Raw genomic sequence first — 18,747 nt, forward strand, 5'->3', positions numbered from 1 at the left:
ACGGATGTTCATAGCTTGTGAGATGAGCGGATCGAGCGCTGGCTGAGCAGAGGAGGAAGCGTCGCAGCCGGAAGACATGGAGGCCAACCATGCGGCTGTGCAGCGGGCGCCTCGGGGGAACGCAGGAGCGAGGGCGAGCGCTAAAAACAATTAGGGCAGCTTAGGTCTTCCTTCGGTGAACAATTTTTGAAAATTGGATAACTTTTAGGGTCCCGCAGAACCGTGGGAAGTCCATACTACAGAGATTGTAGTCGTACATGGCCGTTTTAATGATCAGGTGACGGGTGCTGAGCATGGGTATCGGTCACAAACAGACCATCGGATGATTTTAACAGTTTCTTTGGCTTGGGTTCCAAGAGATGTTTTTGGGGTGTCCTCAGTTATTCCACGTCATGGATTGTTACATGTATGGATTCTGGTTTGGCTTTCAACTCCAGTTCATTGTTACAAGGCTTGTATAAAGAGTCTAACATTGACTTGCAGGAATGCGGTCTTCCAATAGGTGGCGCTGCGGAGTTATTGTTCCATCTTCCTTATTTGCATATTACCCAGAGGAGCATGAATGGCCTTATAAGTCTCCTCACTCCCCTTCTAGGTGCTCTCCCTAAGGAAAAAAGCTAGCATTCCCCAGAACATTACATAAGACGTGTCTTCCCCAACCCTTCGGGATGCGGCTTCCACCTCATTATCACCTCATCCTGTCTGCTGCTCACCGACGCGGCAGCGAGTAGACTGCGCACTTCGCTTTCTCGTCTCCTTCATAATTGAAACGTGTTTAATACGTCGCCGCTTCTCTCGCCGCGCTCATCCCCAATTATTCTGCGTGAAGCTGAAAGGCTTTGTAGGTTCTCTCCTTCTTCAAGGCCACTTGATGTTGGAGGATAGTGATGGTGATCCCGCTGTTAGCAGGGCGCGAGCCTGCTGACCTTGTGGGGGGCGATGGGATGTGGGTTGCGGGGTTCACAGTGTACAGAACATCTCGGGACAGGAGGACCTGTGTGATGGGTAGGGGGGCCGCGGGCGGAGAGGGGTGGGGGGGCCGAGGGAGGAGAGGGGTGGGGGGGGGCCGAGGGAGGAGAGGGGTGGGGGGGGACCGAGGGAGGAGAGGGATGGGGGGGAGCCGCGGGCGGAGAGGGGTAGGGGGGCCGCGGGCGGAGAGGGGTAGGGGGGGCCGCGGGCGGAGAGGGGTGGGGGGGCCGCGGGCGGAGAGGGATGGGGGGGGCCGCGGGCGGAGAGGGGTGGGTTCCCACAGGCATCGTCTGTGTTTCGAAGAGGAATTCCTATTTGTAATCACGCGTTGTTGCCGTCTTGCGGTTAAGATTGAAGTGCGCTCGGGTAATCTCGTCGCTGTTGTCCCTTTTACTGTTGGGAATTAGAACAGTTTCTTGTAAATTGCTTCTGTGAAATTGCTTCTCTCTCCCATGGGACCGCCCCCCCCCCCCCCCCCCCGCCGTCTCTCCATCACCCCCCATCCAACCCTGTTTATTTTCTCGTTTTACGAGGCCTCTTCAGTAACAATGGAATCGGCTCTCGCGCCCGCGGCGCTCGTCTCGCGTTCTGTCCTTTTGATGCCTGACTGCTCTACAAGTCTGTGTATCCTGAGATAATATATGTAGTCCTCCCTGATGCCATCCACCTACTGACAGGTGACCCCGTACGGGTGTCGCCCGCATCGTTCCAATACCTGTAAGTTGTCACCAGTCCATCCCTGTAATATTTTGTTTCAAGGAGACGTGTGACTCACAACTTTGGGTGTAATTAGTGTCATTAAACGGTGCCATGCGATTCCCAACTAACCCTATCATGCAGTGCCCATATAACGGTGCCACACAGTAACCAATACCACCATACAGTGTGTAATATGTGGCACAAATATACTCCTGTGAATGAGCCCTAATATCACCATCCACTGCCCATATAATAGTGCCCAACTAATATGATCACATACCAACAAACCAAGATCCTAACTGACTTGTGTCAAAAGGTCTGGAGCTCCAAATCGTGGCCCAAGGACCGGACAAGATCTGTCTTCGGTACACTTCCGAAAAAACAGGTGGTGCTCCAGAATGTTCCACTTACCGCCCCATCGCCATCATGTAAGCAAAACTCTTCTAAAGATCATACAAAAACGCATAACGACTATTGTTGAACGGGAACTGCCGGACTTCAAGCTGGCTTCTGCAAAGGACGTGACACCAGAGACCAAATCGTGAACCTGCACTGGATCATGGAGAAGACCCGAGAGTATCAAAAAGACGTGTCCATGCGTTTCATCGACTACAGCAAGGCATTGTATTGTGTGGAGCATGACAAGCTGTGGAAGTGTCTGAAGCAAATGGGCGACCCAGAACATACTGAACAGCTTATAAGGTCGCTTTACAACAACCAAGAAGCAACAGTCAGGTCAACTTATGGAAACACGGATTGGTTCAGGATCGAGACAGGCTTACGGCGAGGCTGCATTCTATCACCAGTCCTTCTGTATGCAGAAACGATCAAGAGGCGATGCAATCTGGACCAATCAGAAATCGGAGTCAAAATCAGTGGCAGACAACAACCTGCCATATGCAGATGACCCCACCCTGCTGAGGGAAAGTGAAAGGACCTGGAATACCTTATCCAAGAGTGCAAAAGGAAAGCGAAGGCATGGGACTGGACCTCAACTGCAAGAAAGCAAGTCATGACTGCGGTAGGCAACGGTACAGGAAGCATAATCATCAACAGCAAAGAAGTCGGGTCGGTCCAAGATTTCATCTTCCTTGGATCCAAAATCGATTGCAATGGACCTGAGATCAAGAGGTGGATCACACTTGGTAGGAATGCAATGCAAGGAGTGGAAAAGATCTGGAAAAGCAAGTGTATTAGTATTGCAACAAACATCAGACTGGTCAACGCAATTGTCTTTCCTGTAAGGACGTATGGCTGTGAAAGTTGGACGCTCAGGAAAACGGACAGAAGGAAAATTGATGTGTTTGAACTCTGGAGCTGGAGGAGAGGGCTGCGGATACCTTGGACCACCATGACATGAGTGTTGGGTCGCGTCACACCGAAAATATCACCAGAGGCAAAATCATCAAACAGCGGATCTCTCTTTGGACACGTGATGTGCGCTAACTCACTGGAAACAGTATTGATGCTCGGCAAGGTCAGTGGGAAGAGAAGATCAGGACGGCAAAGAACAAGATGGCGAGATACAATCAAGGCCACCACCAACATGACAATCACCGAACTGAAAGAAGCCGTGAAAGACAGGAATGTGTTGAGAACATTGATCCACGGAGTAACTGAAGGTCGGATGCGACTGAACACCTAATCGCCACCAGAGTGCCCAACTAATAGTGCCATACATTGCCAGATAATGGTGTCATACAGTACCCAACTACTACCACCATACACTGCCCAGATAGAAGTGCTCAACACCATCATGCAGTGCCCATATATCAGTAACCAATACCACCATACAGTGTGTGATACGTGGCACAAATACGCTTGTGTGAACCAGCCGTAATACTACCATACACTGTCCATATAATAATGCCATACATTGCCAGATAACCGTACCATATAGTACCCAGCTGAAGTCACTATGTACTATAACAAGCATAATATACTATAACTATAAGAAGCAAGTGTTCAGCTACTACCACTGGGGTTGCATATCCTCTCTCCTTGAGGAGAGGACCTAGTTGGTGAGTGAGGAAACTTATAAGGCAATGCATGCTCCTCTGGGAAATATGCAAATAAGGAAGCTTGAACAATACCTCTGCAGCGCCACCTATTGCAAGGCAGCATCTCTGCAAGTCAATGTTAGACAAACCTTATAACAATAACTGGGAATTGAGAACCAAGCCAGAAAACCATCTACAGACAGCTGTTTCGGGGTGTTTGCGCCTCCTCAGTGTGCAGTAGGATTCTGGCTTGGCTAGTGAGAGGCCTGTGACGTGGGCTGGGAAGGGTATAGTTTCTTCTTGGGCCGAATGCACACCACCGGGTCAAATTCCGCATGTGGGATCCCGTAGCGGAATCCGACCCGGTGCCTGGCCAGTGAGCCCTGTATACCTGTCCGGATGCTTTTTCTTCTGCACTGCGTAAATACGGGCCAGTGCACAAGTACAGGTGTGACTGCGCTGTCGCTAAGTGATGACGCGGATTCCGGATTCGGTTACTGCGGGTAACAACAGTATTAGGCACCATTCCCAAGGGCATAACTATAGAGGATGCAGGGGATGCAGTTGCACTTGGGCCCAGGAGCCTTAGGGGGCCCATAAGGCCTCTCTTCTCCATATAGGGAGCCCAGTACTATGAATAAAGCATTATAGTTGGGGGCCCTGTTACAGGTTTTGCATTGGGGCCCGGGAGCTTCAAGTTACGCCTCTGACCATCCCTGTTACCTGCCGTGTGCCCCTCCTCCACCCCTGCTACCAGTCACCTAGCTCCTTCCCACATGCAGTGCAGTATTTGCTGGGGGTCCCACTTAGTGAGCCCCCAGCTTCATATGTGTCTCGGGCTGCATGGAGCTTTCTAGGTTTACATAAAACCATTTAATACCATTTAATATGGTTTTAGGGTGCAGCCGCATCCAGCAACAAAATCGCATCATTACTAACTGCAATACCTGCACTGCAATACCTGCACTGAGCTGCACTTGGGTTTTGCCTGCGATTACACTCAGTCTTAAAGATTCATTCCTATTGCATAAGGGGAGATGTAGTTCTCTGCCACAGTATCACATGTGAGCAGCTTGGATACATCCGTTCAGCATCATACGGCAAGGGTCTCTGCAGTAGTATCACACATGATGGAGATGTAGTGCTTGATCTCTGCGACTGTATCGCACATGACCAGCTTAGATACTCTGCCTCATCAGCATCATATGATGTGGATGTAGTGCTGTTTTTCTAGGACTGTATCACAAAGGATCGGCTTGGATACACTGCCTCAACATCACTATATGGGGATGTAGTACTGTGTGCTTCTTGCGAATACATCACACATAAGCTTAGATACATTGCTTCAGCATCACATGATGGCATGTATGCTGGTTCTGTGAGACTGTATCCTGCATAACAAAAGCTTGGATACATTGTCTCATCACATCATCGGCTTAGATACATTGTCTCATCATCACAGTATGGCGACGTAGTATTATGTGGTTCTCCAGAGACTGCATCACATAAGATAAGCTTAGATACATTACTTCAACATTAAACAGTGGAGATGTAGTCATGTTTCCCTGGGACTGTATCACACAATAAGCTTAGATACACTGCTTAAGCATTATATGATGGGGTTATACTATTGTGATTCTTGGAGGCTATATCATCCATGATTGGCTTAGATACACTGCCAAAGCATCATGTGATGAGGCTGTAGTGCGGTTCTCTGGGACTGTTATGCTTAGGTACTTTGCCTCAGCATCACACAGTCAGCTTAGATACGTTCCTGCAGCATGGCATCCTGTGGATGTAATACTGGTTCTCTGGGACGGTATCACACATAATCAGCTTAGATACACCGCCTCAGCATCACATGATGGGGATGTAGTGATGGTTCTCTTGAACTGTATAGCACATTATCCACTTAGATACACTGTTTCAGTGACATACAGTCCCTGCAGATGCCTTTAGAGGACACGGCTGGTAGATCAGATGTCTGGGCTCTGGACCGTTGGCCGTATTCCCTGGGCTGTAGCGCCGAGGATTAGAAGGGACCTTTGTGTCCACCAGAACAGGACTCTGCGCCGAAGCTCTCGGGGATTCTCAGCAGAGGAAGATTTAAAGCTGACCATTTTAGAAAAACACGGCTGCTTTCTTCCAAACACAGCGCCACCCTTGTCCGTGGGTTGTGAGTGGTATTGCAGCTCAGCTCCTATCTACTTCAATAGAGCTGAGCTGCAATACCAGTCACAACCCACAGACGAGGGTGGCGCTGTGTTTGGAAGAAAGTAGCCATGTTTTTCTAACCCTGGACAACCCCTTTAATTCACATAACGCAGCAGGACCGAAAAATGAGAAGGACTGGATGTTGGCCTTATTTTCCACAGGAGACTCTATACAAGTTCTTGTGCCGTCCGCAGGTTTATGCTGCAACATAACCTTAAAGGGGCAGTAGTGCTTATAGGTACATCCTGCCCGTGATCATGGACATTGCTTGAGCTAATATTTCAAAAATGTTTATACCTCTAGGTTAGAATAGCGCCAGTGGGGATATAAACAGCAGATGGCGCTATTCTAACTGCAGGGCCCTTTTCCAGGTGTCGATAAATCGTTTAGATTCTGTATCCAGCGATAATTTGATGATTGATCCGTGTAAATGCAGCCCGACCAATGAGAATTTTTTTCGCTTCTTGTTCAGTTTCTGCATGCATAAAGCTGGACGCCGGATCGGCCGTGTGAACAGGCAGTATCACTCACGAACGACGGCCTGTTTACTGTGAATGGAGGCGGTGGGCTGGAACGATCCTCCGCCCTTCACTAGTGATCATCGCTCCTCTGAAATCAGAGAAGGGATCATCGCTATGGCGCCCGAGAGTCCTCGCATCAGTCAGGGGGGATCCGTGTATAGAAACGTTTTGTTACATAAGTGTAAATACAAAAAATGTTTATTATTTTGGGCCAGATGGGACGATAAACATTATTTTTCACAGGACATCCCCTTTAACATCTGTGCCATGTCTGAAACTCCCACAGTCCCAGTACAGTCCTCTGTGCCCATGGCGGTCCGGCTCCTTCCGCTGTGTATCACTCAGAGAATCGTGATACTCCTCCTGAAATACTCTGTGCTGCTCCTTCCTCCAGGACCGCAGTCTCCTGTTACTTCTGCAGCGGTCCCTAAAGGTCACCTATAAATGACATTGCTGCAGAGATAGAATTATGCTTGCGCCGTCAGCATAAGAGAAATCCAGACACATCTGTCCGTGCGTGGCCGCGGTCTGTACAACCTTACGTTTTCTCCTGCGCCCCGAGGCTCCTTGTTTACATCTGTTGGGGAGGGGGGATGCGTAGCCGACCGTTCAGCCTCCATCTGTGCATCGTAACCCCCAGTTGGCCAAAGTAATGATCTGCTTCACTGTCATGGCTCTTCGTCTCCTGACGTCTGTTCTATGTTGGAATGATGAAGACTAGAGTAGCCCTTTAAGACATAATGACTCTGGGGGTCCGCATGCAGAGCGCCACCAACTACTACACCGATGGGGCATGTGCCAATCCTAATATTGGGATCTCCCATTGACTTCAATAGGAGTGTACATGCATCAGTACACCAATGCTGGCACATGGGAGGGGGGCGCTGTCACACACTTTGTGCCAAGGTCCTCATGTTACACCGCTGTCTTCATCTGGGCTACCATGTGTACAGGAAGAAGGGGAAAATAGAGAAAATTTGGCGCAAGCGGCATGAATTGTTTTGACCCGCTGACAGGAAGGGATCCTCAGTGGAAATACGCAAAAAGAATTGATAAAATCTGCACTGCCGGTCAGTTTGTGAAAATCGGATCTACTTTGCTGGTTCTGTATTACGCCATAAATGTTCCATTGCCGATTTGGCCCCGTGTGCCGGTGCTGCCATTACAGGGCCGCGCTCGTAGAGGACTTACGAGGGGAGGATCGCTCCCGGCGTTGCAGTTGTCGTTCGTATTCAGTACTAAGCATCTATATGGAATTTTTCAGGCGCCATTTCTGCGTGTTGCTAGAAATCGCACGTAAAAAGAACCTATTATTGTAATGGGGTAATCTCTACGAGCCGCGTCCTACTTTTGGGCCATTTTGTTTAAGAATCACCCACTATTTTGTATAGAGCCAGAAAAGTCGCATTGCATTCGCCTGTAAATGTGATTCTCATCTGAGTGTGATGCACTTTTTTCTATTTTTAACTCTTTCCAATCCAGTTTGTAGCCTGGCTTTCCTAGGGGGCTTACTCTTTTTCTGCCGTTATACAATGGCGCTATCTGCTGGCTAAAGCCAGTACTGCATGAGGTGACACGTTGGATAGGCTCCGACAGCAGAGAGGCTGGCAATATACAGTAAGAGAACCCCGACGGACGTCTTCCAACAGCGAAGCTGTACAGCCTTAAAGGGGTTGTCCCGCGAAAGCAAGTGGGTCTATACACTTCTGTATGGCCATATACATGCACTTTGTAATATACATCGTGCATTAAATATGAGCCATACAGAAGTTATATACTCACCTTCCCTGCGCTGGCGTCCCCGTCTCCATGGTGCCGTCTAATTTCAGCGTCTAATCGCCCGATTAGACGCACTTGCGCAGAAGGGTCTTCTCCCTTCTGGTCGGTCCGGGCACGAGCGGCGTTCTGGCTCCGCCCCCTTCTATGCATCATCACGTAGCTCCGCCCCATCACGTGTGCCGATTCCAGCCAATCAGGAGGCTGGAATCGGCAATGGACCGCACAGAGCCCACGGTGCACCATGGGAGAAGACCCGCGGTGCATCGTGGGTGATGATCCCGGCGGCCATCTTGGAGGAAAAGAAGGAAGAAGTTGCAGACAGGGGATTCGGGTAAGTAAATTTTTTTTTTTTTAAATTGGGTTTGTCCTGCGCTGAACGGGGGGGGGCCTATGCAAGAAAAAAAAACAACCCGTTTCGGCGCGGGACAACCCCTTTAAATCATAATGTCTTCAGAGGTCAGACAGTGGATTGGAAAGGGTTAAAGGGGTTTAGTCACTACAACAAAACTGTCCGCTGGGCCCGGCCTAAAATAAAAAGAGGGCAATCGGAGGCTAAAGGGTCACCATACATACTAAGAGTATGTACGTTGCCGCCGCGGCCTCTGTTTGGCCACAGTGGACATCCGGGGGTGAGCAGGGGGTTGCAGAGGGGAGTGGGGGGGGGGAGAGCTCCCCCCTATTCCCCACTGCTACCCCCCGCTCCACCACGCCGCCCCCCAAATCTTTTCACCCGAGTAGTCAGTTACTCGAAAAAGCGATGCTCGATTGCGAAATCGCCCTTAACGAGTACGTTCGCTCATCTCTAGTAGCCACGTAATACAGGAATCTTGGGTTGAGTTGAGCGGCCGCACATTAGTCCGCACTGAACATTTAGCTCCCTCATGTTGCAATCTGGCTTTCTGCATGCTACTAGGGGATCTGGTGAATGTGCCGCCCTCATGTGATGCATATTTGGCTCCTTTTGCTGTCTTGGGGTATACTGACATGCGGCAGACTTTAATAGGGATTTGCTGCAGCAAGCACATGGATTTCTGCAAACTTCATGAGGAATGAGGCGGTCTAAGCCAATTTTTCAGACTGCAGCAAAATTGCTGTCCGCCTAATATATTTTGTGCTTTAGATACTTTTTACGCCTCTTTAGACCATTTTGAAAAGTTTTTCGAAAAGGGGGCATGGCTATGAGGAGTCATGAAATCCGGCTGCTCTATTAACCTCATGTGCCATTTTTTTTCATTTGGCGTAAAGTAAGGCAGCCAAGAGAAAATGGGGAAAATGGCATTTAACAATTGCGCCAAATTTATCCCCTAGCGTGCAGCATTGTGATACGTTTGGCGCAGCTTCCGCCCGCCTCGTTTATTCCTATTCTAGGACAATATTAATAAATCCGCCCCAATCAATGGAATGATGAACTTTCGTGCATGAGATGCTATTCGCATAGATACGTATGTCAGCTCAGCGCTTCGTACAGGAAACGTACGGCCTCATCTATATTCTATGAATGAGTGCAGCGGCAGTTGGCGTTGAATGCCGTATAGCAAGCGGGCAGATCTCCGTAGCCAGCGTGTGATACCGCCAGCCCTGACACCGTCGTATTAAGCCTTCGCTTAGCGAGAATCTATTGTGCCGTCACATCAAGGAAACCCTGAATGGTGGCGGCCGCTTTGATATGAAGTACCTGAGCCTCATGTAAATCCCCCAGATGGTGGAGATCAAAGACAGAGACTTGTGCTAGATCTGTAGTTCAGGCCCGGCTAATCTCCGCCTGGATCAGCAGCACAATAGGATGACTGGTCAATGTACTCCTGCACCAGGGCAGTCTGTAGGGGAGGGCAAGCACCCCCTAGATTGTACGTATATACAGCACTGTGCAAAAGTTTTAGGCGGGTGCGGAAAAAATGTTGCAAAGCAAGAAAGCTTTTAGAATGCAGAGTGACTGAATAAAAGAGAACTATAAATCCCATCAATATTTGGTGTGACGCCCTCTACTGTCAGCATCAGTTCTCAATACACTTGTACACAGTCGGGGATTTTGTAGGATTATAGTCAGGTGTATGATTATCCAAGCAAGTGATAATCATCTGAAACAGAAACAGCTGTGTAGGAGGCTTAAAACTGGGTAAGGTACAGCCAAACTCTGCTAAAGAGGTGAGGTTGTGGAAGACAGCTTCATATCACAGGTCATACACCATGGCAAGACTGAACACAGACACAAGGAAGGTAGTTATACTGTATCAGAAAGGTAATAACGTCTGATTGTGGGGATAATGCCGCTGAGAACCCCACCAATCCTGAGAATGGAGGTCCTGGTTTCCCCTCTTCACATCACCACCCCCACAGTGAGGAGGAGATTAAATGGAGCGGTGGTCAAGCATGCGCTGTGCCACCCCATTAATTTTCAATGGCACTGCTAGAGGTAACTGAGTGCTTGTAATTTGCCATTTCCGTCAGCCCTACTGAAATGAATGGAGCAGCGCCGCGCATGTGCAACCGTCGCTCTGCTCGGTCGGATGTCCCTGTGGGTGGGTGCAGGAGAAGTAGAAGGCCAGAGCTGCCAGGGGGCATTACTGCCCACTGAACTGTCTCTCATGGGCCGTTGAGTCATAATAGAGCAGCAGTCCAACCTGTAGCTCTCCACTTGTTACAAACTTACTACACCGAGCAACGATGGATGGAGTACAGGAAGCCAGAAGTGAGTGAATCTCGGAGTTGTGCCCGGCCGAGCGGGAGATAGATGGGAATTTTATTGTTGTGTTGGGTCATAATAAAGTGAAATATGTCTCAGCCGTTGTTTTTGATGCCGGGTGTGGAATCTTCATGAACCGCTGCCCAGACGTCGAGCGTTTCCCTTTTCTTTGACTTGCGTTTGGATTCAGATGATCCATGATAATGTAATTTTTTTTCCTGAAAGCTCCATGATTCATTGATAAAAACTTCACGGGGTGTTAATGATTCATCCTAAAATAGAGCCGCCGCTCGCTGTGAGGTCTGATGTGTTGGAACCAGGCGTGCCGGGAGGGGGGATACCGTGGAGCTTGCAGTCTAATTGTATTAATCTTCCTGTCTTGTGTCTTGCAGTTACAGAGAAAGAAGTGCAGCAGTGGTAAGTCGCATTGTTCTCTGCTTGTTGCATGTGAAAACATTGATGGAAATTTAAAGTGTAACTCCACCTAAAATACTAAAAGTTGTCACCGCTTCTGACTTCTCAAGCTTCAGCTGTCAGGCGCTCAGTTATGGTCTTAGCTCCGCCCATTTACCATAAATTGCGTCAGTTGTGGCCGTGTGGCTTATATGGAAAAAGCACAGGGTTTCATAGTTTCACTTGTACAATCCATGCATACTAAAACCTTACAAAACTGCTGACATTTGTGGTGTGGTTCCTGGCCAAATGGCACATTACTGATACGTCTTCGGGCACCTTAATGGGCATTTTGGAACTTTGATTTATACAATTACTGTAAGTTCTGAGAGGCCACAATCTGTGAAAGTTATGTCAGCGCTGTGCTTTGAGTATTATAGAAGATATGAAATGGATGTCATCACTATATAGTTACATCTGTATATCTTTCTCCTTTTCTTCTTTCCTTCCCTTTCCTTCCTCCCTTTTTCTTTTCTTTCCTTACCTCCTCTTCCTTTGGGTCCCTGCCCTTTCCTCTTCCTTTGGGTCCCCGCCCTTTCCTCTTCCTTTGGGTCCCCGCCCTTTCCTCTTCCTTTGGGTCCCCGCCCTTTCCTCTTCCTTTGGGTCCCCGCCCTTCCCTCTTCCTTTGGGTCCCCGCCCTTTCCTCTTCCTTTGGGTCCCCGCCCTTTCCTCTTCCTTTGGGTCCCCGCCCTTCCCTCTTCCTTTGCCTCCCCCGCCCTTCCCTCTTCCTTTGCCTCCCCCGCCCTTCCCTCTTCCTTTGCCTCCCCTGCCCTTCCCTCTTCCTTTGCCTCCCCCGCCCTTCCCTCTTCCTTTGCCTCCCCCGCCCTTCCCTCTTCCTTTGCCTCCCCCGCCCTTCCCTCTTCCTTTGCCTCCCCCGCCCTACCCTCTTCCTTTTCGGACCTCCCCTTCCTCTTACTCCCTCATGTCTCACTTTGCCAGGTCTGCAGCCTTGCGTTGTGTGTAGATGGTTGGTTTCTATAGATGGTCGGTCCTCTTCCTCTCCTGCTGCTTATTGTTTATATTTCAGTGTTGAATCTTTATAATTTGTTGCTATGAATGCTAGAACTGGCCTGACTGTCCAGTGGGGCGCTGCGGAGCGTCACACGATCAGCTGGAATTACAGCTAAGATATTAAAGTGATTCTCTGTAAGATGAAACACGGATAATGTATAATGATGGCTTTATTCTTGGGCTGTGTACGGTCAGTGTATTCTATGTACAGCCCACCGACTCATAGTGGCCCGCGAGGCTATTCAGATGGCTGTTTTTTTTTCACACAGACCTTTTTTTTTTAATGTCACTATCTATATTTAAAAAAAAACAAAACTCCTAGATTTCTGCAGTTCTCACGCCGACCACTAGGCCTAATAATAGTCTGACACTTCTTGTTCTGTAGAGAGAGCTTCTCAGCCATCATTTCATTATCATCACAGGAAGGATTACACTGGGAGGAGACGCCTGTATATAGATCACATCAAATCCACTATTCACAATAGGTGATGTTCACAGCTCACCTCCTCCTCTCCTTGCACTGGTTAGGCCCACAACATTCTCCTATAAAGGTCTATAGGTCATGTCATTGCTCACAGTATCTTCCTCCATGCAGAGCATGCCCGTAACATTCTCCCATAGAAGTCGTATTCATGATGTCACAGCTCACCTCCTCCCCTCCCTGGCCACAGAGCATGCCCACAACACTTGCTTGTACAAGTCAATGAGTTGGGTCTTATCCATTGTGGTTCTGGCCCATGAGACTTCTGTAAAGTATATCCTTAAAGCCGTTAACTGCAGCTCAGGCGAGATGACCGTCGCCATAGTAATGTTACAATAAAAACCGATAAGAAAAATGGGGAATATTTCACTATTTGGTGATAATTAGTAATAAATACAAGTGATACATTGTGTGGGGCGTTTGCTACATTTTCCCTCCGTTATTATCAGACTTGTATACTTCATGAGATGAATCACATCCACCGTATACAAGAAGTGGGTGAATCGATGAGGGGTGAGTCATTGTCACCGGGGTCCATAAGATGAGTGATGAGACAACAAGCTGCAATGCCACAAAAACTGCTGTGTTTATGGGTGTGTTTAACACATGCTAGTAGCGTGCCGTGTGATTTACATGTGATTTTCATATATGAGTGCAATGCGCTTTTAATGCCGGTTACTATGGGGACCACATAAAAAAAGACCAGGAAGTGCAGAGCAGAGAAAACGTGCAATTAAAACCAAAAGGCATTGAAATCTGACCAAATCCCATGCGCCCGTGTGCATACAGCCATGGGCTATTGCAACACCCCAGACACTTGACTACTGTGCAGAGCTGGGAGGGGTAAGTGTTGGCTTGTCACGGCCGCACTTACCAGGCTCTGGTCCTGGAGGGATGACACGCAGCCAAAGCCAGAACAGGACTGCAGGCCAGCTTCGACACCCCTAGGATAAGGCATGCCAATAAACGCAACGGGGGGAGTAGTAGTAGTTATCACTCGTGACGCCACTGTTCGCACACATCGGTATGCTACGTGGCAAAGAAAATACAACAGACTTCTGTGTAGTACCTCGGGTCCCCAGGAATGTTTAGGGTCCGGTATAACTTTACTTAAAGAATAACTTTTACAAACAGGTATTCAAGGCAATGCAGATACAATTCTCTTTAAGTGCCAGCAGGCTAGAGCTCAGAGGTAGGCAGGATACACAGGATGATTGCGGTCCTACAGTCCATGTTATCTGCCGCTCCTGGACTTGGAGCACTCCAGAGGAGGAAGGGGGTAGAGGTCACTCCACAGACACTCCAGCAGACAATTATTTGCATGAAGGCTTAAACAAGAACACCCTGCATGGCAGGCACGGCAGCGTGACTGAGTAGCGTACCTCTGTGCGGGGATCCTGACTTTGGACGGCCACACAGGAAAAGCCTGTAGTGTGAATTGGTACCCGTATGGTGGGTTCATCTATACAGAATTATTTGGAATGCTCTCTCTCTTTCTGATCGTGCGTCTCACTCCATTCACATGCAGACTTCACTTGCTATGTGATGTCGCTCCTCTTCCTCCATCTTCACCTACACAGAAGCTAAAGATGCTTCCATGTGGCTCTGTGTTAGCACTCTCTCCGAACTCCTGAACATGGACTCTTCTCCCGCTCTCAGGCACTCACATTTATACCTTCTGAAACACTGCATAACAAGACAAACTGATACATCTACATGCAGGCAATGATTTTATTACTGTTAACCTCTCAAGCGCCGCAGCTGTGCAACACACACACTGGATATGACAAGAGAAGCTTTACACAGTGCATCTCCATAGGACAAAACATGTATGACGTTTATGGAGGGACCAGGATGGTGTTCTGGACCACTACACTATGTGCAAACCCTGTGGATACAGGCTACACCTGAGATTCTCAGGCGTAACTCGCATCGGACATCCCGAGTGAACGCCGCACATCCGTAAATCGGACAACAATAGGTTATGCAATTTTTTTAAAATTTTTTTAACCCTTCTCCTCCCGTGTACATACACGTGTATATAGACTGCGGATTTTGGTTCTGAATTTACTGCAGCTTGCGGGGAGACGGATCCCTTACCGCATATTAGAGCTGTTTTACAATGAGTCATGTCCCTGTGTGAGCAGCATATACCAATTAGCAAACCCATCGCTCCCCTAGAAGTTGTCGAACTTCTCTGTGTGATTGTAACATTGATATAAGCAAGTGATTACAAAACCAGAGCAAAAGGATAATTTATTGCAGAGAACTGACTTCTTGTAGGAAAGCTCTAGTACCCTGTTGTACCGCCTGTAGCTTGGATACAAGATGTGATACAGGGGGCATGGAGGCTCTAGTACCCTGTTGTACCGCCTCTAGCTTGGATACAAGATGTGATACAGGGGGCATGGAGGCTCTAGTACCCTGTTGTACTCCACCCCACTCCCACTGGGATACAAGATGTGATAGAGGTAGGCATAGAGGCTCTAGTACCCTGTTGTACCACCTCTAGCTTAGATACAAGATGTGATACAGGCAGGCATGGAGGCATGCCGGTTCAGTATGGTATCCTGCGGCATATCGCTCCACATTTGCTCTAACTAAATCTCTAGATTGTGCGTCCCAGACGGTCCCATACATGTTTTATTGGTGATAAATCTGGTGACCGGGCAGTCATGGAAGTGTGACAATGTTGTGGGGGCTCCTGGGACCCCCTTGTGTGTGCGGCTGAGCATTATCCTGCTGCTTCTTGGAAGCCACCATGAGAGGAACACACATAGCCTCTACTGGTGGTCTGTAAGGGGCGTCATGAGCCCAATCACCTTGTGTGTCTTCACATATCCACTGGGCGCAACACTCCCTAACAGTCTGGTCAGACGCTCCTCTCTACTGGTGGTCTGTAGGGGCGTCCTGAGCCCAGTCACCTTGTGTGCCCTCATACATCCACTGGTCCCAACATCTCCTAACAGTCTGGTCAGAACGGCCGGTGGGGGACAATTCATCGATACGACCATCCAGCTTCTCCCATCCCAATAATGCGCCCCCTCTGGTAATGTGGTGAAATCTCTTCTCTGCGTCGTAGAGGCGTCTAGTGGCCAACAAGCTCTACAAGCGGAAGAAGAGGTCACTACACACAAGGAGCCTCCGAGAGCCTCTTATAGGCCAAGGGGGGGACCACTTTTAGGGCCTCCGGTGACAAGACTGTCCATCTAATCACCACAACTCCCATCATTTACAGATCTGCTGAGATGGAGCCGCAGGACGAGTTTTGCAGCAAAATGACAACTTCTGGGGGCGGATGGTTTGGACAGAGGGTATATTTTCACATAGGTTCCTGTTCGCTCCTCATTATTGCCTCTGTCCAGGAGTTCTGTGAAGGTTTAGGTCTAAAATCCTTAATATTAAACCTGTGGACGGTACCGATTTCTGCCATTGTTGAAATCTGCTGAAACAAGACCCCAACAGGTCCTCATTTTGGCAGGTTTCCGGCTTTTTCTGTAAGATTTAATAACAATGGTCGACCACATTATTCATTCCAGCAGAAAATGCTGGAAACGAACAGAAACCTTTCAGAAAGAGGATTTATTGGTCTGTTGCAGCAGATTCCAGCAGCGGTACAGATGGGTACAGTTGACTTTCTGTTTTCGGGTTTTTAGACTTAAAAGGGTTTTCCAGGCAAGTACAACTGATGACCCATCATCAGAATAGGTCATCAATAGTTAATTGTTTGGGACCTGCTGATCGGGAACTGGACCGATCACCTGATCGAACGCCCGCAGTCAGCGCCGCAGTACACCGGGGTCGGAGCAGAAGCAGATGGCCCTGACCCTGTTAGTGGCAGGCACTAATGATTGCAGGTGCAGCTGTCATTGAAATCAATGCCAGCTGCGCCTACAGTTACAGGCACCGGCCACTACATGGGGGTCAGGGCCATCTGCTTCTGCTCCGACCCCGGTGTACTGCGGCGCTGACTGCGGGCGTTGTTCAGCAGACTCCAGGCGATTAATTATTAATTACCTATGCTGAGCCTTGAAAACTCCTTTAAGACCCGACAGAACCCTTGGACGGAGGCCATAATGAGATGTGAGCAGGCCCTAATGACAGCAAATGGAGACTTTTTACATTGCCAGGGTACATTCACTTGGGCGACCGGTATCGCAGTCTTAGCCCGCAATTGTCATGTATGTCTGCGCATTTATCATGCGTGTAAAAAAAAAATTGTAAGCGCTTCCAATCATTTCAATGGTAAAAACGGCATCGCACTTACATGAAAATTGCATGGCAAGCGAGTGCGATACGATTTATTAATTAATTTAAAGAGGCCTCAGGAAATAATGGGCGATTCTGTACGAGGAGTCGGCCAAAAATAGGACACGCAGGTACATTCCACTTTTTTTTTTTTTTTTGTTACATTGACCTAAAATGTAACTAATGCCGTGGATTACCCTTGTTGTCACTAGAGGAGATTTAAGTGCCCCTTCCCCCACACTGGCCAATATGCAAAAAAAAAACGTGCGCCCGCAGAGGGCATCCATGAGAAGAAGTGAGCCTGGTAATTGAAGGCAGCCATCCGTGTCCTGGGAGGGTTAGGAGGCATCATTGCCTGCGCTGGCAGCCTTTCCCGGAGACAGTATATTCCGAGGGAGGTGGAGAAATGTAATGCACTTATCAAATATTAATTCTGCAGCGCGGTGTATAAATGATGCAATATATGCTGCTAACGAGGGGGCGCAGCCGCCGCAGTGCTGGATGACGCGCTGTAATCAGTGACTGGCGGTGCGCGGGAAGGCATCCATGTCTACACCTGACGGGTGTCCTAAGGACATTATAAGGTGATTACATTGTTGTTTCTTCCCCATTGTGGTGACTACTTACAGGAAGCCTCCATCTAGAGCTGAGCCATTGTTACATGCAGGGATTTAATAAGGGTTCGTTCACACTAGCGCTAAGGAAAAAACGGCACCCGCTGACCGAACGGAACAGTCATATGACAGAATGGAATGACCCCATTGACTATAATGGGGTCCGTTCCGTTATTGGCCATCTGGCATTTTACAGGTAGATATAACACTGCATGCAGCACTGTTTCTACCTGTTGTTAACCACTTCAGGGCTGCCTAACGACTATAAACTTCCTGCGGCACTGGCGTGTATATGGAGCCGGGTTGGGAGCCAAGTCCGCTCCATACCCGGCAGCTGAGTGCCACAACCGGCATTCCCTTTAATCATGGCAGTTAATTTTTTTAGGAGCCGCAGTCATGGTGTGTCTAAACAGTCAGTAAGAGAGGAGGAGCCCCTGCCTGCATGCAATCAAAGGGTGCCAATGAGCTAGCATGGCAGCCCGGAGCCTACTGGAGTATCCCAGGGATGCCAAACATAGATGCTTTTCAAGCCCTTGAAAGGCAACATCAAAAATCACTATATACTGCAATATTGAAGTATTGCAGTATATAGTGCAAGTAATTAATATCTAAAAAAGCTGAAACACTTTCATTATAAGAGTTTAAAAAAATATATATTTATATTTTTTTTATATTTATCATTTTATATATATGAAGCAATTATTGTTTAAGAAAAAAATTCACTTTTGAAAAATTGAAAAACATTTTAAAAACTATATAACTTTTGTATCACCGTAATCTTATTGACCCATAGAACAAAGTTCATGTGTCATTTTTACAGCACTGAAAACGAACCCCTCCCCCCCAAAAATGGTGGTTTTTAAAAAAAATTTTTATTTCTCCCAATTTAAAAAGTTTTTCTGTACATTACATGGTACTATTTAAAAAACAAACAAACAAAAAAAAAAAAACAGTCCTCATACGCAAATGTCAATTAGAAAAATTAAAAAGTTTGGCTTTTGGAAGGCGGGGACAAAAAATAATTAAAAATAAAAAAAGTGATAAATCCAGCGAGGGATGATCTGAATGGAACCTC

General features: G+C 48.0%; 1 protein-coding gene across 1 annotated transcript in view; it reads left to right on the top strand.

The window, feature by feature from the left end:
* NCS1 (neuronal calcium sensor 1) overlaps nt 1-18,747 on the top strand; it is a 58,278-nt gene that overhangs the window by 12,860 nt on the left and 26,671 nt on the right. The window contains exon 2 of the mRNA XM_066580226.1: nt 11,258-11,282. Coding sequence (XP_066436323.1) covers nt 11,258-11,282 — 25 coding nt within the window. The remainder of the gene's footprint in view (nt 1-11,257; nt 11,283-18,747) is intronic.

Source organism: Eleutherodactylus coqui, chromosome 10, assembly GCF_035609145.1.
Source record: "Eleutherodactylus coqui strain aEleCoq1 chromosome 10, aEleCoq1.hap1, whole genome shotgun sequence".
NCBI classification, from domain to species: domain Eukaryota; kingdom Metazoa; phylum Chordata; class Amphibia; order Anura; family Eleutherodactylidae; genus Eleutherodactylus; species Eleutherodactylus coqui.